At 38.7% G+C, this 20,982-nt stretch overlaps 1 protein-coding gene across 3 annotated transcripts in view; it reads left to right on the forward strand.

Moving 5' to 3' along the window:
- Positions 1-20,982, forward strand: part of PDE7B (phosphodiesterase 7B) — a 455,595-nt gene that overhangs the window by 340,967 nt on the left and 93,646 nt on the right. For all 3 annotated transcript variants that reach the window (XM_043962873.1, XM_043962874.1, XM_043962871.1), the window contains one exon: positions 4,653-4,736. In XM_043962873.1, coding sequence (XP_043818808.1) covers positions 4,653-4,736 — 84 coding nt within the window. The remainder of the gene's footprint in view (positions 1-4,652; positions 4,737-20,982) is intronic.

Here is a 20,982-nt window from a genome sequence, read left to right on the forward strand (position 1 = left end):
ACAATAACTATCACTATCATTCTTTTTTAAAATCACTATCATTCTTCAGGAAGTTTAAACAGATAGCAAAAAAACGCTACAATTAAGATATTGAAAGATCCCTAAAATCCAGCAAACTCTTTGATAGAGACACAGTGCAGACAAAGGAAATGTTACTTGTGAAAGTACAAATACATTTGAAAAGCTTTACAGAAGAATTTTACTCTTCACTATCCTTATCTCTTGAGTTCTTTATTCTGATGCCAATATACCCTTGCTAAGCATCAACTCTGGATTATCCCCACCATCCACTGCTTTTGCTCTTACATGCTATTGAACAAAGTTGGAGAAAATCAGGAAGCCCTGTTGATTGGTTAGATTCACTACCAATTCATGCTACTTAATCTCAACTGGGCTCTCACTATGGCAAGGCAATCCGTTTATGCTTCCCTGATTGACTGTCCCACTCGCTACAGTAGCTTTTCTAAATCTTTTCATCTCTCTTCAAAATTTCCATCGTCTTCCTCCTCATACCTTCTCAGCTAAGAACATTGCCTCATATCGAACTGAAAAAAAATTGAGACCACTTGCCAGAGTTTCCTCTTCTGCCCTCTTCCTTATCTCCTATTACTTAAATGCCTTCTGCCACTATCTCCTCCTTCACCACAGTTATCACATAAGGAAGCCAAGGCAAACCCATCTACATGGACAAGTGATCCCATTCCATACCATCTTCTCCAACAAATTGCTGCCTTTATCAGTTCACTTAATCTCACTTTATCACTCACTTAATCTCTCCCACTCTACTGGCTGCTTCCCTTCTGCTTACAAATATGCCCATGTCTCCCGCATTTTTGGAAAACCCTCACTTTGATCCATCCAACACTGATAGCTTCTCTCCTATATCTCTTCTTTTGTGGCTAAATTTATTGAGAAGACCATCTTACAATCACTGTCTCTACTTCCTTTCTCTTCACACACTACTTGACTCTGCATCTGGCTTTCAACTTCATCATTTGGCTGAAACTACTCTCTTAAACAAAAAACAATGATAGGGGGGCAGCTAGGTGGCGCAGTGGATAAAGCACCGGCCCTGGATTCAGGAGTACCTGAGTTCAAATCTGGCCTCAGACACTTGACACTTACTAGCTGTGTGACCCTGGGCAAGTCACTTAACCCCCATTGCCCCACAAAACAAAACAAAACAAAAAAACCAACAAAAAAACCCCAATGATCTCTTAATTGATAAATCACAATGCCTCTTCTCAATCCTCATCCATCTTGACCTCACTATAGTCTTTGCCACTGTCCATCACCCTCTTCTCCTTGATATTCTCTTCTCTCTAGGTTTTTGTGACATTACTCTCTCCTGGTTTTTCTCCTACCTGTTGGACTTCTCAGATTCCTTTTATCTCATGACTGATCTACAGTAGTCTTTTATTATAGAATGCTACATTGGTAGTTCAAAGATACTAAAAACACCAGAAGCAGGCCTCTAACACTCTAGGTGAATTGTCTCCAGAACATGTATAGAAAGGCATTGACCAGAATCACATGGGATGAAAAGACACAAAAGGAACTGAAAGACATGAAAGGAATTAGGATCTATAATGATAAGGTCACAGAATCAATGGTGCCTGTTGTTATCTAATTATCCCAAAGAAGAATCTCAAAAGGAAATTCAACCTAATTTAGAGTTCTATTATAAGTAACCCTACTAATTGAAGGTTCAATGTAGATTTTTATAATTGCTTCCCATTGTTTACTTTAAAAGTAAAAGACTTTCTACCTATTGTACTACCTAGCTGTCTAGATAGATAGATTCATAGACAGACAAGATGGATGGATGGATGGATGGATGGATGGATGGATGGATGGATGGATGGATGGATGGATGGATGGATGGATGGATCAATAGATGATAGATAGATAGATAGATAGATAGATAGATAGATAGATAGATAGATAGATAGATATTGAGAGCATACTATGTGTTAGGTACTGTACTAAGCATTGGAATTGCATGTATAAGCAAGGAAGACAGTCCCTACCCTCAAGCAATTTACATACAAGGGAAACTGGGAGTCTGGGAAGAGAGGAAATGTAATCACAAAAGGGCAATGAAGGTGGAAGATTCTGGAGAAAAGCCAGGTATATGTGAAATGAAGGCTGTCCTAGGTCTTTCTTAAAATGATTCTCCTGGGGGGAAAGAGTCATCAATCAAGAGAGGAGATCCTCTTGTCAGAGATTTCTCAAGGTGGAAATGTGGCACCTGAAAAGGATGAGCTTAGAAAGATTCTACTCTATGTATTATGTAATATATGTACAGAGTAGAGAAGGCTCCACAAAGAAAGTCAACTTGTTCTCCCTGTTTCCCAAATTACATCTGCATTTGGAGGAAGGCCCTGAGCTTCCTCTGCCTCATTCTATTGGAACAACAGCAGAGATAACACTCAGAAAGTGGCTGTAAGCTAGTCTGGAGGCAAAGTATTATGTTTGTTCCAAGTAGGGAAAAGATTTCTGTACACAGAGTGTATATTGGTGTGGATACATATGTATATGTGTTGATACGTATATGTCCTGTCATCTTCCACTTATATACACTTATGTGTATGTATATGTGTGTGTGTGCATATATGTATGTTTTTTGTTTATCTTGTGCCTATATGCATAGGAACATATACAAGAGACATTGATCAGGGCCATGTGAGTAGCTGATTGGGGCCAAACTTTGGAGTAGTAAGAAGCTAGATCCAGATTATCTCACTGAGTTACGCTAGCTGTGCGATCTTCTTCTAACATAGTAGGCACGAATGAATGAATACATATAAATTCTTAGGGCCCCTGTCAGTAGTTTAAGACTTTAAGTTACTCGCAAATTGATGCTTTTTATCAGTTGGGCTAAGTTCCACACCAAGAGGTCACTAGAGAGATGAAATCATAGGTCAGAAACACAAGCAATTTTCAAAGGCTAACATGATTTTCCTCCTCACTTATTAGGGCTATTTACTTAGATTTCCCAAAGAACCTACTTTTTTTTCTCTTCATAAGTAAAGGTAATATGAACTTTCCCACTTGTCCTTACCCTTTGCTCTGTCCTGTTTTCCATAAGCTACTATTTTCTTTAGTAGAGAGTGAGTCTATTTGAATGAGAGTCAGGGATACCTGACTGTGTGACCCTGCACAAGTCACTTAATCTCAATGCTATGGAGATGGCTAACTCTTTAAGATCTGAGAAGTTGCTAGTCTTCATTGGTTTCCTTACCCAACTGTTCTGTATACAATGAAATCACAAGTCCAGTCCCTGTTCCTCTTATGTTCTTTTGGTTCATTATATAAAATAGCATATTAGCCAATACAAAGGATTAAATTATAAATTTAAAGACAATACAAATTTGAAACAAATAGAAAATAGAGAAAAATCTGACTCTCCGCTTCGTGCTTTTTAGCTCCATGGAAACATCTATCTGTACAAGATGCATTAATAAAGAACAGTGGCAGCCCTAATTTTTTTTCCATTGTTGGGTCCTCTGCTGGTATTCCTATTGGCTTGGTTATGGAAGAGCCTAAGGGGATCTGACCAGAATTCTGGAAAAAAGGGAAAGATGTCAATTGGTGGATAGAAGAAGCTTAAAGACCAACTGTGCTGGAACTAGAAGGAATAATATTGTGGGCAAATGGGAATTTTTAAAAAATTAATAGTATTTTATTTCTTCCAATTACATCTGAAGACAATTTTCAATATTAGTTTTTATAAAATTTTGGGTTCCAAATTTTTCTTTTTCCCATCCCCCTCCCCAAGATGGCAAGCAATCTGATATAGGTTATACATGTTCAATCTTGTCAAACATATTTCCACGTTAGTCATGTTGTAAAAGAAGAAATGGAACAAAAGTTTAAAAACACACACATAAAACAAAGAAAGTGAAAATAGTATGCTTGGATCTGCATTCATACACCATCAGTTTTTTTCTCTGAATGTGGATAGCATTTTCCATCATGAGTCTTGTGGAATTCTCTTGGATCATTGTATTGCTGAAAAGAGCTAAGTCTTATCATAGTTGATCATCACACAATGTTGCTGTTACTGTGTACACAATGCTTTCCCGGTTCGACTCACTTCATTCAGCATCAATTCCAAATGTGAATTTTAATAAAAAGTGAAAAGTACAACCTCACTCTTTCAGAACACTTCAGATGCATAGCCATTATGACACTACAGAGGAGAAAGATTTATGAAGACTTTGTAACTTACTGGAATGTTCAGGGCACGCCTTCTAATGTGGGGATATTGTTCATTCTGGGAGACAGCCTGGTAGAGTAAAATGTAGAGTAGAAAGACCACTAGATTTTGAGTCAAAAGATGTGGAAACAAATTCTGGCTTCACCTCTCTAATTCTCCATTTTCTCACTTATGAAAAGAAGACAAGCATACTTGTTCTATTTAGCTTAAGGATTGTGTGGACTGCTATCATTATTTGTTGGGAGCCATCATCATTATCAAACATATTTAATAAATGTCTCTGTACACAACACTCTCCAGATGCTATTGGTTAGAACTGGTTTCCTTGGCCTCTGCTGTTGATACTATTCACCTGATGAGTTTGAGCATTTATGGAATGAGAGTGAATACACTTGGCAGCATTTTCAAACATTTGTCTTCTGTTTTCTAGGAGATGTACGAGTAAGAGGTCAGACGGGGGTTCCTGCGGAACGCCGTGGCTCCTACCCATTCATTGACTTCCGCCTTCTTAACAGTGAGTAATTAAACATACCTGGAAAGAAAGGGGTTTTCTGTAAAGAAATGTAAAACTCACAATTTTCCTCTGGACTTCAAAAACCTTCTGAGGTTTTCCGTCCTTAACTTCCTTCCTTCTCTATCTCCTCCCAGTCCAGCCTTTAAACTTATTGTGTCTGTTTCCTACTGGGACAATAATATTACCCTACTCTAATTCTTAGAGTTGTGTGGATTAAATGAAATATCAAATGTCAAATTATTTGGAAAGGTTATAATACTATAAAAATACAAGAGATTGCTACTATTAGTGCTACTTCCTCGAACTCCAGAAGAGATATGAGGTGGTCCCTGGTTTTTTTAAATCTTGCCGAGAAGACATTCTGTACCTTTCTTTGATAATTCATCAGACTATTTCACTAATTAGACTTCTTGATCTGCACAAAATTCTCATATTGTAGTTTAAGCCCATACCTGCTTTCTGCAGAAAAGCCTCATCACCATAGTTGATTTATATGACTCCATACCCATTCACTTCCTTCATTCTGACAACCTCAAATGTTTGACTTTCTACTCTTTCCTCCCCATCCTATCTCCTCCTTTGGAATTTTGGAATCCTCCCTCCCCCTCTGCTTTTTATCAAGCAATTTGATTTTCTACTTTTACTTATAATTCCATCATTTGCTGGTTCCATTAGGAACTGGTTACTAATCATTGTTCTATATTTAAATATCTCCTTCCTCAAACAACTAACCTTAACTTTGAACTTGAAGAGAGACATAGATCCATTTCTAGTTTTGCTTTAGCTAATGCAGAGAAAAAAACAAAAACAATGTCCTCCCTCAAGGAGCTTACATTCTAATGGGAGAGATGACATGAAAAACAGAACAGAGAAGACAAATACAAAAGAAATAGAAAGTAACCTTTGAGGGAATCACACTAGCAGCTGGTAGAAACAGGAAAGGCCTCTATGAATTGACACTTTAGCAGAGTCTTAAAGGAAGCAAGGAGCATTCCAGGAATGGAGAAATAGCACTGCTGTTTGGCAATGGGAGACAAATTGTCACGTGTGAGAAAGAGCAATTGGAACAGAATGACTAGATCATAAAGTATGGGGAATAGAGAAGGGAAAAGGCATGTATTAAGTATGTGGCCACTCTGCTAAGCATGTTACAAACATCTCATTTGATCCTCACAATAACTTTATGAGGTAGGTGCTTTTATGATGTTACTTTGCAATTGAAAAAACTGAGATTGTGACTTACCCAGGGTTATACAGTTACTAAAGTGTCAGACTGAATTAGAACTTGGGTCTTTTTGACTCCGACCCAGCACTCTATGCACTATGCCACCTAGCTGCCTCCTATATGTGGAAGGGAGAATAACCCAAGAAGACTGTAAAGGTAGGAAGGGGTTGGTCTGGGTTATGAAGATTTTTAAATGTCAAACAGAGGATTTGTCAAATAAAGTCCTGTATGTCATAGTCAGTGGAATTACTGAGTAGGGGAATGACATAGTCAGACCTATGCCTTAGAAAAAACTTATTTTGGCAGCTGAATTGGAAAATGTATCGGAGTAGGAAGATATTTGAGGCAGGGAGACCAAAGAAAACTGTTGTGGTAGTCCAGGGGAGATATATCAAGGGCTATTGGTGGGTGTATGGGTGTAGAGAAGGGAATATATGTGAGAGATGTTGCAGAGAAAAAAAATTACAAGATTTGGCAACTGATTGAATAGATGCAGTGAGTGAAGAAGAGTCCAGGATGACATGAGGCTGAGAGAGCAAGGATGCCTAGAAGGATGGCAGTGCCCTTGCCAGTAATAAGGAAGTTGGGAAGAGGATATGGATTGGAAGGTAAACGATGAATTCTGTTTTGGACCTATTAAATTTGAGATGCCTACGGGACACCCATTTGTAAACATTTAACAATCGGTTTGTGATACAGAGAAACCAAGGCTATATATATAAATCTGAGAATCATATGCATAGATATGATCATAGGAACCCATGAGCACTAAGGATAGAGCCAAGGAAAAGAGTATAGAGAGGAAAGAGAAGGCTCAAGAGAAAGTCTTGGGGAACACCCAAGTGTTGCACCCAGTGTGGATGAAAGTCCAAAAAAAGCAACTAAGAAGTTACTAATCAGGCTGGTTAGAAGGAGAACCAAGAGAGAGAAGAATGATGAAAAACCAGAAAGAGGAGATTATCCAGGAGGATAAGGTGGTTGACAGTGTCAAATGCTAAATAAAGACTAAGACTGAGCAGCTAGAGCAGGCCATTAGATTTGACAATTAAGAGATCATTGCTGGGGCAGCTAGGTGGCGCAGTGGAAAGAACACCGGCCCTGGAGTCAGGAGTACCTGAGTTCAAATCCGGCCTCAGACACTTAACACTTACTAGCTGTGTGACCAATGCCAATTGCCTCACCAAAAAAAAAAAAAGAGAGAGATCATTGTTAACTTGGAGAAGGCAACTTCAGTGGAATAATGAGGTGGGAGATCAGATTACAGAAATTTAGAAACAAGTGAGAGGAAAGGAAATGGGAGCAACTAGTATATAGATGAGTTTTTCCCAAGGACTAGGTGAAAATAGATATTGGAAAATTAATAGCTAGGAGGTATGGTAGTATCTAGTGAGGGACTTTTTTAAGGATTAAAAAAATTTTTTTGAATATATTTCCAGGCAGCAAAGAAGGAACTAATAGATAGGAAGAGGATGAAAATTAGAGATTAGGAGAGGTGGTGGGAAGTAGTCTGTATGGGATCAAGGATATGTATGGAGTGTTAACCTAGTCAAGCCCAAGGGCTATCTCACCATCAGAAACTGAAATGAAGGAAAAGATAGTGAGGGATGGTAATCAAAGGAGTGTGAGATGGAGAGAATAAGCTCTCAGCAAATGTGATTCATATGGACTGTGTGTAGTATGCAATGACAGAAAATAGCTTTTTGGAACACAAATCAAATGACAGGTCCATGTATTTCTAAGCTATTCATCTTCAAATGAAAAAATGTTCTCAGAAACCTTATATGACTGGAACAGTCTAAGGAACCTGGAATCCATGAATAGATTTCAGAGAGTTTGTGAACTTGGGTGGAGGGAAATTACATCTTTATGTTCATTAACCTCTAATTCAAATTTAGCATTTCCTTCAGTTATGAATTTGAAGTATATATGACATATATGTGTATACATGTGTGTATAATGTATGTGTACATATATGTACAGATGTGTGTGTGTCTTTCTGCAAAGGAAGAGGTACATAGATTGACAAAGGATCCATAACACAAAAAAGGTTAAGTCTCCCTGACCTAGGGCACAACTGGAATTAGTTTATTACAAAGTCATTTTGAGGAATGAAAAAGGAGGAGAGAGAAAATGAATTGACAAACACTTCACAAACCATTAGACATAAAACCAAGCAGTCCTCTTTCTGTTTTTCAAAATTAGCCTGGTAACACAGGTAGCAGAATATAGAACATATAATAAATGAATGAAAGAATTCTATAAATCCTTGCATGTACACTTATGAGCAAAGCTCCCTGAAATTGTTTTCACATTTTGAAATTTTAAAAAAATCACTAACTGATATTTAAGTAATTTTGTGGGGGGAAAAATGGGGGGATAAAAGTAAAAGGTCATGTGTATTTCATATTATATATGTATTTTAATATCCATATACATGTATACATATATGTGTGTGTTTTTATATTTATATGTTCTAAGCTTCTAGAAGGCAGGTTTTGGCAGTGCACATAGCAATCCAGATAAAGGAACAAAAACACATGGGCTGGCCAGCGGGCATACTTAACCTGTTTTCAGATTCTCCAGCTCCTCTTTTCATGCTAAATTTGAGTGATGTGTTGAATGTGCCACAAATAATGGAAAGTATTTGTTATACTTATCACTTTTTCACTTGCCCCATGGGAGCTAAGTCCTTGTGACGCAGTTCACTATGAATCCCAGTACAAATAACTGCCTCTATATGGAAGATGGTGTTCCTTTGTGGTGTCTAAGGACGATATATATGTGAGGGTACTTTTTTCTCTATGAGATTATAAACTCCATGACAGCAAAACCATGCTGTATGAAACCCAAGTACCTAATAGGTAACTAGGTGGCAACCATAAAGAGAGCACTGGTCCTGGAATCAGGAAGGCCTGGGTTCAAATCGAGATTCAAACACCTGCATGACCCTGGGCAAATAACTGAACCTCTATCTGCCTCAGTTTCCTTATCAATAAAATTGGAATAATAATAGCACCTACCTCTCAGGATTGTTGTGAGGATTAAATGAGATAATATTTGCTGGCTTAACACAGTGCCTCACACATAGTAGATGCTTAATAAATGTTCATTTCCTTCCTTCCTAATACAGAGGTATGTAATAAAGGACATCATCCAGCTTTGCTTCTTTGTAAGGGTCATTTCCTCCACCTAGGTTACCCTTCCCACTCCTCTCCAATAACTTATGTCCCCACCTCCTCCAAATACCAGTTCAAAACAAAATTCTTCCCAGAAACCATCCCTGATCAACCTTACCACACTCTGATAACTCTTTCACTGCAGTTAAATGTTGATTTAATACTGTGTTAACTTGAACTCATCTAGGAGGTAGAAAGTCTTAAATCTTTTAGGAATTATATTCTATACAACTTCATTAAGGAGTGTTTTCTGTGCAACTTCAACTAGATTGTCAGGTTAAGTAGAGCAAGGAACCCTGTCTTCCATTTCTAGTTACTATTTTCATAGAACCTAGGAGGCTACTCAATAAGTAAATGCTTAAAGTCATAGAATCTCAGAGGTGGAAAAGACTTCAAAGGTGATCCAGTTGACATTCAATCTGAGTGAAAATGCACTCTGCAACATCTCTGACAAGTCATCGCCCAGCCTCTACTTTCAAGACCTCCAGTGATGGGGAACTCAATAATTCCTGAGACAGCCCACTCCAGTTAAAAAACACCCTGTTAGGAAGTTTTTCCTCCTATCTAATCAGATTCTGCTTCTTCCCAATTTCCCTTTATTGCTCCTTCCTTCTGCCCTTAGTAGCCAAGCAAAATAATTCTAATTTTTCTTCTGAAATCTATTCATCCCCAGTTCCCTGCAAGACATGTTCCAGTCCTTTTGCCAACACAATCATATTTCTTTACTTGATCCCCTGGTTGGGAATGATATTTCACTTCATATATCACTTTGTTTCATTACCTTCTAATGCATTTGTCATGTAGTACTTCTTAAAACTATCTGTTTCTCTCCCTTTCACTAAACTATAAGTTGAAGAGACTCTCTTATATAAATTTCATATGTGGCGCAGTGGATAAAGCACCGGCCCTGGAGTCAGGAGTACCTGGGTTCGAATCCGGCCTCAGACACTTAACACTTACTAGCCGTGTGACCCTGGGCAAGTCATTTAACCCCAATTGCCTCACTAAAAAAAATTAAAAATAAATGTTGGTTGCTTGATATGCTCCATTTCTTAAAAATCTTTCCCCAAATGTGACCTCCCAAACTGACCAAAATAATATAAATATGTCTTGATATGATCAATAAGATTATCTTATCCCTCGTTCTGGACACTGAGTTTTTACTAATACAGCCTAAACCTTATTAACTTTGGGGGCTACAACATCATACTTATTGTGTTGACTAATTTTAATTATGAAGTTCACTTTTTTAAAAAAGCTTTTTTTTCATATTGACAGTTGTTAACTCATTATGTACCCAAAATGTTTAAATGAAATGGAGCTCAAAGGCCTTCAGGTGCTAGCTGTTTGGTAATGGAATTGGAAGAGATTCTCTCTGAGATCTTTTCTAGATCTAAAATCTTATGATTCTATGATTCCAAAATAATTTTCCAAGGTTTTGGGGGTTCTTAAGGAGGGAGGGCAGTTAAGAGAGCACCTAAATCACCTGATAAGTTTCTCAAGAATTTTCCCCTCTTTTTCTCACTTTGATCTGTCATCATGACAACTTCCACCTTATTATTGGCAAATGGCAAAAAGAACTGGTACATTATATGAAAAAACAATAGGGTATTTACAATGTAAGTTCCATTGTGTTCTAAAGTGATAACTGACACCAGGCTATTCATTCATTTAAGGGATCAGTTTGGCTCTCCATTAACCCTCTGACAATTTTGGCAAGAGGTATCTGTGTGTGTGTGTGTGTGTGTGTGTGAGAGAGAGAGAGAGAGAATGCATACTACTAAAAGCATCTCTTCTAGAGCCCTCGGACAGCTATGGCTTCACCTATATTTCATGACACCAATTCTTGATATATGTACTGATGGACAAACCAAGTACACTAATCATTTCAGCTACATATCATAGTCTAAACAATGGGCATTCTTCATGGACAGATGTTCCATGTGAACAAGCCAAGCCCAAAACTGAATAAGATGAAAGAAGCAAACATTTGAGAAATCATGAAGTATTTCCAAAGAACCCAAGATGTTCTCTCCAACAAAAAACCCATCTTTTAAAAACCCCAACATTCTCTCAGTGGTGCTATATGGATGGTAATCTTGGAAGAAATCAGTCAGTCAGTCAACAAGTATTTATTAACATCTGTGTGTCAGAATACCCTGCAGGGAACTGGGGAAACAGATATGACAAAAAATTAAACAAATACTGCCCTCACAGAGTTTACATTCTATTGAGGGAGATAACGTGTACATAAACAAGCATTTACAGAATAAATGCAAAGTATATGGGGGAATGGTGCTAGCAGCTGGGGGAACAGGGAAAGATTCACACAGAAAGTGGCGCTTAAGCAGATTTTTGAAGGGAACAAGGGATTCTAAGCAGTGTCTGGGAGCAGGGAATGCTTTCTAGACATGGGAGACAGATAGTACAGAGTCACAGAGATGGGGTGTATAGGAGTCATGTATGATAAACAACAAAAAAACCAGTTTGACCAGATTCTGTAGTGCACTAAGGGAAGTAATGTACAGTAATAGTATTGGAAAAGTATGTCAGTGCCTACTTGTGAAGGGCTTTAAAATCCAAACAAAAGGGGTCGGTCTGATCCTAGAGTTTATAAGGAGCCATTTGGGGTGTAAGGGGCAGAAAAGTGTGTATAATTCAAGGATATCACTTTGACAGATATGTGGAAGATGGATTGAAAAAGGGAGAGACTTGAGGTAGGGAGACCAATTAGAAGGCTGTTGCAGTAATCCAAAAGAAAAGTAACAAGGGCCTGAACCAGAGAGGTGCCTATGTAAATAAAGGGAAGGGAACAGGATAGATGCAATATAGTTTGTGGGGGAAGAAATGATAATATTTTGTATAAGGCTAGTCAGTCAAATAATATTCAGGGGCAGCTAGGTGGTGCAGTAGATAGAGCACTGGCCCTGGATTCAGGAGTACCCGAGTTCAAATCTGACCTCAGACCCTTGACACTTACTAGTTGTGTGACCCTGGGCAAGTCACTTAACCCCAATTGCCTCACCAAAAAAAAAAAAGGTGAAATAATATTATTCACCTATACTTGGTAACTTCTGGGGATAGAAAGATACTCTTTGGAGAATTTTTTTTTTTTGGCGGGGGGAAGCATCAGTTGAATGGACAACCTATAGAGCCTATCCATCAGTACATATTTCCAGGACAGAAAGTAAAAATGGATAATGAGTTGAGCCCAGAATTAAATTGAACAATGAGAGTAAAACATGTCATCAGAAAAAAAAAATGTATAATAGGAAAAGAAGATAAGAGTAGTCATGTGGTAAGGGATAACAGCCCAAATGTTCCACCAGTATTTTTAGGATGTCAGGAAAAAACAAGGAAGGTCACCAACATGTTGGGTAGACCCCCCCCTAGAGCAAACTTATGGAGGGATTTGAGCAACAGTTATAAATGATGGGCAGTCATGCATGGGTTTACATCAGTAGAACTAACATCTAAACTGATGAGACTCCAAATTCATTTGGACATTGAGTACTTGGGTATGAACAAGAATCACACAGGGTAAGAAGGCATGGATGGGTTTTAGTGTATACCCCCAAAAGTTAGAAAGACATCTAATCTAATGTCCTAATTTTCAAATAAGAAAAACTGAAACCCAGGGAAGTTGTGACTTTCCCAAGGGATAAAAAACAGGAAGTGACAGAGACAAGATTGAAACTTTGGTTCTCTGACTCCAAATTTAGCACCATGCAGTCTCATTAATGAAATCACCAACTGATTAAAGCTTTGCTGCATCAATGGAAGCATGATGAAATGTTAAAGAGTAAAGGCATGGGACATAGTAGACAAAACCGCAATGGATTATTGTTATCAATGTGCTAAGACATTTTACAAAGCTGTATTGGAGGGGCAGCTAGGTGGCGCAGTGGATAGAGCACTGGCCTTGGAGTCAGGAGTACCTGAGTTCAAATCCGGCCTCAGACACTTAACACTTACTAGCTGTGTGACCCTGGGCAAGTCACTTAACCCCAATTGCCTCACTAAAAAAAAAAAAAAAAAAAAAAAAAAAAAAAAAAGCTGTATTGGAGTCATAGGAAAGTCAGAATGATGACTTATGGCGGATTCCCTGAATTTATTCTCCTTTATTTGTGGTGCCTTAACTCAAATCTCATTCCAGTGTCTTATCCTGTTAGGGAGATAATCTCGGGCTCCTCAAGGCTATTACATTAGACCACAAGCTTAGGCAGGAAAATATTTGAGCATAGGCACTACAAGTGTGCTAGTATCTCATTGATATAATCCCATGGTACTCTACTAGAGATCTTCCAAGTTGATCACAACCAATTTACCACTAATCTTTGGGAATGGTCATTCAACCAATTCTGGATTCATATAATTGTACTCTAGCTCAAATGTCTTCATCTGGTTGTAAAGGATTACCCCAATAGAATGAAACCTCCTTGAAGGAAGGAACTTGCAAAGGATAGAGAGACACCACCAGAAGTCTGATCATTTCCTAATGAATCATTTTGGCCACAGTAAATCAATTAAACCCTCTACTAAGGTATAGAGGAGTTATGATCTACTTTGATAGGCTGAGTTCTCACACCTAGTGAATCACAGATTCTTGTACCAAGCAGAAAGTATTTTTGTTTTGTTTTGTTTTGTTTTGTGGGGCAATGGAGGTTAAGTGACTTGCCCAAAGTCACACAGCTAGTAAGTGTCAAGTGTCTGAGGCCGGATTTGAACTCAGGAACTCCTGAATCCAGGGCCAGTGCTTTATCCACTGCGCCACCTAGCTGCCTGCAGAAAGTATTTTTAAAGGAGAAAAAAAAATGTCGGAAGGAGAGCCGAAAAAGGACTTTGATGTAGTATTGCTGAAGCAGTGAATTCATTGAGGAAACTACAAAGGGTAAATACAATTGTCTGAAAAGCAACTGAACTTACAGAAAGCTCTTCTCGACTTTTGATTCCCCGTCTCCTGACTTAATATAGTTGGCAACGGTGGCAAATAATGACTACATCGAGATGTTCCCATGGCAACCATTTGAGAGCAAGTCAGAGAGATGTCTATGTTCCCTAGAAAAGGAAGAGACATACAAAGGAAATATTCCTGGTAGGAGCCATAGGGTTGGAAAGAATTAAAGCACCCCTGCTTAGGGCATTAAGGGCCTAAACGTCATTAGCCACTGAGAACCAGAGACTCCAGACCAGAGAGAGGCTTTGCGTCAGTAGGTTAATTGTTTGGCCCTCCTTGTCAATTTGTTCATCTTGATTTCCGGTGTTCTACTCTTCAAGACTTCAATTGCAAAGGGTATATTTGGCTACGTAAGTATCAGGGTAATTTTAGTAGTGCCTCAAAAGTCATTTTTTCCCCTTATTGTTTTTTTTCTCCTCGTCAAGATATTAGGTTGTTTTTTGTTTGCTTTCTGATTGAGAAATGACTTAGAGACCAGAAACAGGCTTTTTAAGAAGTATCTATCCAAGACACTTCAGGGAGGCTCTACCTTTTCTTTCTCCTCTTTGGAAATTCAAATAAAATTCATAGCAGAACTGTCACCCAAAAATCACTAAGCACAATGCCAAATATCAGATGATGGATAAAAGTCCTGAATTTAGAAAAAGGGACACTGAGGAAAAGGTAGTGTGAATATCTACAAGGTGATGATAACATCACAGAATTTGTACCAAGATATAGTCCATATACAATACAAACTTTGCCTCAAGCATTAAACACATGGAATAATACTACTCTTATTCCCTGCAAGCTACTTTCAACAGTGCCCTCCAAAGTCTTTGTTTGCTTTCATGTAAATGTAATCATCACTAAAATTCCAGTTCAGAAAATGTAATTCAATTCCATTAAATCCAGCAAACATTGATTAAACGTCTACTGTATACAAGGCCCTGGGCAAAACATTGGCAATAGAAGAAAAAAAAATCCTGTCCTCAAGGAGCATACATTCTATTTGAGAAATCCAACATGCACCCAGATACAATTCCATTCTATTCAAAAAAAATTTGCTAAGCACCTACTATATACAAAGCATTATATTAGGCAGTGGATATACCAACATAAAGGGCATCTAGGTGGGACAGTGAATAGAGCACTAGCCCTGAAGTTGGGAGGACCTGAGTTAAAATATCACTTCAGACACTAGCTGTGTGACCCTGGGCAAGTCACTTAACCCCAATTGCCTTAAACATCCAGAGCCATCTCCAGTCATCCTGATAACATATCATGCCACTGAACCCAGATGGCTCTGGAGGAGAAAGTGAAGCTAGTGACTTTGCACAGCCCTCCTTCACTTAAATCCAATTAACTGGGGGGCGGCTAGGTGGCACAGCAGATAAAGCACCAGCCCTGGATTCAAATCCAGCCTCAGACACTTGACACTTACTAGCTGTGTGACCCTGGGCAAATCACTTAAACCTCATTGCCCCACCCCCAAAAAAATTCTAATAAAATAAAATAAAATAAAATAAATCCAATTAACTGCAAGTCATGGCATCACCTGGATGTCACGGTCCTCTTCAAGAAATGAAGGACAAATAACAACTACCACCATAAAAATGAAGCAGTCCTGCCCTCAAGGAGTTCACATTCTATTAGGGTAATCCTTTACAACCACATAAAGACATTTGAGAGCCAGAGTACAATATATGAATACAGAACCGGTTCAATGACCAAACTCAAACATTAGTGGTAAATTATTATTATTATTATTTTTTTTTTTGCTGGGCAATGGGGGTTAAGTGACTTGCCCAGGGTCACACAGCTAGTAAGTCAAGTGTCTGAGGCCGGATTTGAACTCAGGTACTCCTGAATCCAAGGCCGGTTCTTTATCCACTGCGCCACCTAGCCGCCCCGGTAAATTAGTTTTTAATCAACCTGGAAGGAGATCTCTAATACAGCACCAGGGGATTATACCATATAAGTAAAAATATACAGTTTATACAGAAGAAAAGGAAGTAATTTCAAAAGGTAGGGGAGGAATTAATTTTTTTTAAAAAGGCCTCACATAGGAAGTAGGACACGAACTATGCTTTAAAAGAAAATAGAGATTCTACAAGGGTAAAGGTAAGGAAAGAGAAAGAGAGACAAGAGAAAGAGACAGAGAGCGAGGGAGAGATACAAAGGCAAAGAGAGAATATTGTAGAAATGGAAAAAGTCCTGTGCAACAACAGTAAAGTGGGAACAGAAAAGAAAGAAAACTGAAAAGGAAGGAGCCATATTGTGGAAGTCAGTAAAGCCTGAGGATTAACCACGGAAGATTTTTGAATCATGGAGTGACATGGTCAGATCTTTGTTTTATGTATATTAATTTGGCAGTCGTCTGTAGGATGGATTGGTGAGAGGGGAAACCAAAAGCAGGAAGACCAATTAATTAGAGAGCTACTGGAACAATTTGGGCAAAAAGTGATGAGGGCCTGATCTATAGTAGAGCATATACATGGAGTTCAGGGAAACAAAATAATGCTCACCTCATGGTTTTATCAACTTTACCAAAAGTATGTTATCAGGGCAGCTAGGTGGCTCAGTGGATAGAGTACTGGCCCTGGATTCAGGAGGACCTGAGTTCAAATCCAGCCTCAGACACTTGATAATTACCCGCTGTGTGACCCTGGGCAAGTCACTTAACCCCCATTGCCCCCCCAAAAAAAGTATGTTATCAATAGCAGGGCAGCTGTTCGGCATACTTGACTGCCCACTGAAATTCATTCATTTTCTAAAAGTCTGAGACTACGTATGGCCAGAGTCAATATCCTGTCTGTCTCTCATCTAGTCCTTTCACTGATGGGGTGAAGCTGGGCTACATTATATGTCCCAGAATACAAGTAACTTGCAAACTATTTGGATTTAAAATGTTAGAATTTCCACTGAGTGGTTACCCGTGTCCATGAGAAGTCCTTGAAACAGTCATCTAGGATAGAGTGTCCAAAAGGTAGCCTGCAGGCATCAGAGTACAGCCCAAACCAGATCAGAATGGAATTGGGAAGTATTTAACAAAATAAAAATACATCATTTTCTGAGTCATTATGCAGTCTGCATGTGTGGTTTAGTGGCCCCCACTTCTGAGTTTGACACCTCTGATCTAGATGTTATATGATAGCAATGAAAGTCAGAAAGTCACACAAAAGATGTGCCAGCTAGAGCTTGGCAAGGGATCCAAGCGGAATTGCCTGAGAAACCATTGGAAATGTGGTATTAGGGCATCAAGACTAAAGATATTTGGGAATCAGTATCACTTATGAGCCCAGCTTAATGTACAATTGCAATGTCTGTCCAGATTGTATATGCCAAAGGGTAAACTCTATAGGTTGTCCATTCAACTGTATTATCACCATCAAAAAATAGATTATTCTGGGGGCAGCTAAGTGGTGCAGTGGAGAGAGCACCTGCCCTGGATTCAGGAGGACCCAAGTTCAAATCCGGCCTCAGACCCTTGACACTTACTGTGTGACCCTGGACAAGTCATTTAACCCCAATTGCCTCACCCCCCCCCCAAAAAAAAGATTATTCTTTTTAACATCTGTCTCAGTTTCTTCTAAAACAGGAATGATAATAGTACCTGCCTCCTGGGATCATTGTGAGGATCAAATGAGATAATAATTGTAAAGTGCTTAGCACAGTGCTTGGCACAGAGTAAGCACCATATAAGTATAAATGTTAGCTATTATTGATTAATATAAACCTATTAACAACATTAATATTCAGATATTAAAAATCACAGATTCCTCAAACAAGATTATCTTATTTTGGTTTTTCAAATGAAAATGACTGTTCTTAGCTCTTCTTTGAACTACTGGCAAGTATGTCAAAAAGACAGTGTTTGATACAATCTGAATGGGCTAGTACCTCCCCAAAATTCAGACTGTTGGCCACTGACTACAAGCTTTGATATATGCAAGGAAGATCTCTTGATCAACAATGAGCTGGGTCTAGAATTGCCTTGGGAAAACTGCAAAGGTTTATTGATAATCCCAAGATTCTCCCTAAAACAAAGTCCCATCTTTGAAATACTACTGTAATTATATTTGTGCAAATAATGCAACACAACAGTGTTCAAAGAATTGAGGTTGATGATTACACAAAGCCCAATGGAAAGGAATGTTAGGTGCCAGCAGGCTGTTTGTAGCTCATTAAAGACATGGAAGTATTCAGAGGAAGCAGTGCAAGGAATGTCATAAAATGGATCAAGAAACTACAACCCACAGGCCAAATCCATATTGTATTTAAATTGCATTTTAAAATGTAAAAACCACTCAGCTCATAGGCTATGCCAAAAAAAAAAAAAAACACATGGTAGTCCAGATTTGGCCCTCGGGCTGTCGTTAGCTGACCCCTGTCATAAAAGAAGTATAAGAATGTAGGGGGAGGGGAGGAAATGGTACAGTTAAATTGCAAAATGAAGAAAAATCAATGAACATCCTGTATGTTATCAAGGAAGACACCTCCTCCCCAAATACTTGGTGGATCTCCTATGATAAATTTACAAGAGGACATGGACAAAGTGTTGCACGATAGTCATGGATGGGAGGCAAGTTGTATTATCAGAGGAAGCAAGCAAATAAATGAGATCACAGATCTATTTGGAGATTCAGAGCACTGGAGTTACTTATGAACGTTAGCTAAAACATAAACATAAGCATGCTAAGATTCACAACAAAGTCCATAATTACCCTTGTAACCTCAGTTTGAGAAGCAACTGTGGAATAGGAGATAGAAAGCTGGCTTCAGATTCAGGAAGACTGGAAAAACAAACAAACAAACAAACAAAAAATCATGTGGGGCAGCTAGGTTGTACAGTGAATAGACTGTCAACCCTGAAGTCAGGAGAACCTGAGTTCAAATCTGGCCCCAGACACTTACTAGCTGTGTGACCCTGGGCAAGTCACTTAACCCCAATTGCCCCCCCCCCAACAAAAAATAAAAGATTCAGGAAAACCTGGCTTCAAGTCCTGCTTCTGACCACCTATTGTATATGTGACCTTAGCTAAGTAATTTAGCCTTTTGGTCCTCTAGCCAACTTTTTTAAGTGTATAAGTTGAAGGGAAGGTGTGGATTTTCATTGGAAATTCCTCAAATGGAGCATCTTGTGTTAAAGACAAAAAAAAAATCCTTAGCCTATCAATAAACACTAATCAAGCATCTACTATGCACAAGGCATATCCTCAGCTAAATGCTGAGGATACAAAGAAAGACAAAAGACAGTCCCTGCCCTTGAAGAGTTCATAGTCTAATGGAGGAGAGAACATGCAAACAACTACATATGAAAAGTTAAATACAGGATAAATTGGATTTACTCAACATTGGGAAGGAGGACGGGGAGCGAATTCGGTTTTGGTTATGTTGAATTAAAAATGTCTATAGGACATACAATCCATGATATCCTCAGTCTTTTAGGGAGTGCCATCAACATGGTCTTTGAAACTTGCCCAAAACATATATTTAAGGAGTTTTTATAAAGTGTTTGTGATACTGATCTATTTAAGCCTTCTGCCAGTTTTCTGACGATTGCGTTTTATGCAACAATGGAAACCTCAAAATAATCTAAAGGGCTATATTGAAGCCAAGAGCTTTTATGATGCTTGAGGGTAAAATTGACATAGCTGTGAGATTTACCAGTTATGTATTCTCTGGCAACAAAACAAAACAAAACAAAAACACTAGAACTGACAAATTCCACAACAAACTATGCATGCTGCTCTATAAAATGGTTAAAAAAAAAACAAAACAACCCTACCACAAGAGGAGTGCAGTGAGCATGAGTGCTACCTAAAACACAGTAGAACTTGAAGGTTTTTCTTAAGTGCAGCATTTGGTGGGTATAACTTGGACCTCTTCAGAATCATCCTGGGATGGAGCACTGGGAAGAACTGGAGAATGAAAATGGAAAGCAGCACTCTCTTGATTGAAACTACCCAGTGAGTCATTAAGCTGGAACAACTTAAGTTTGTGAAATAAAATGGGATTCACCCTCCCACAGTGTCTCTATTATGGTACATGCTTTGACTACATTTGTTGTTGTTTGTTTTTAGGAGAGAGAGAAGGTATTTCCTTATTTTGTCATCCTAGTTTCAGACTCTGTAGAAAATGTGAAAAGTGTGTATGGTGAATTGTAAATTAAAAGAGAAAGTCTTCCCTTTCTTATCTCTATACATATGCTAGCTGAGAGCAAAACTAAGAAGGTAATGCTATCCTTCCAACTAGTAAGGTAAATTACCCAGGGGTGCCATTGCAATTTATTACTTAAGAGTAATCTTGGCAGTGGTGGAAGGACCTCAGGATAGGGTGGCACAGATGACTGAGGAAACTCCACAGGAGGGGTGATGGATGTCATTACATTTAACAACAACAAAAACTCTAAGACAGAGTGTTTTGGATTTTTTTAAACAAGGGCCTATTATGTGCCAGGCCCTATCCTAAGTATGCTTTACAAATATTTTCTCATTTGATCGTCATGACAATCCTGGGAGTTAGGTGCTATTATGATCCCCAATTTTATAGATAAGGAAACTGAGGCTAACAAAGGTTGTGATTTTCCTAGGCTTACACAACTAGTAAGTGTCTGAAGCTAAATTTGAACTCAGGTCTTCATAATTACAAGTTCAGAGCACTAGGTGGGGCAGTAGAAAAAATACCAACTTTGGATTCAGGAGGACCTGAGTTCAAATCCAGCCTCACACACTTGACACTCACTAGCTGTGTGACCCTGGGCAAGTCACTTAACCCTCATTGCCCTGCAAAAACAAATAAACAAAAAGTCCATTTTCAATATGGACACCCAGTGAGTCAGCACCACTTTAGGATATCCAACTCCTGTTTGGTGGCCTGCCAACAGTATGCTTGACTATGATTATA

The sequence above is a fragment of the Dromiciops gliroides genome, chromosome 4 (genome assembly GCF_019393635.1).
Source record: "Dromiciops gliroides isolate mDroGli1 chromosome 4, mDroGli1.pri, whole genome shotgun sequence".
NCBI lineage: Eukaryota > Metazoa > Chordata > Mammalia > Microbiotheria > Microbiotheriidae > Dromiciops > Dromiciops gliroides.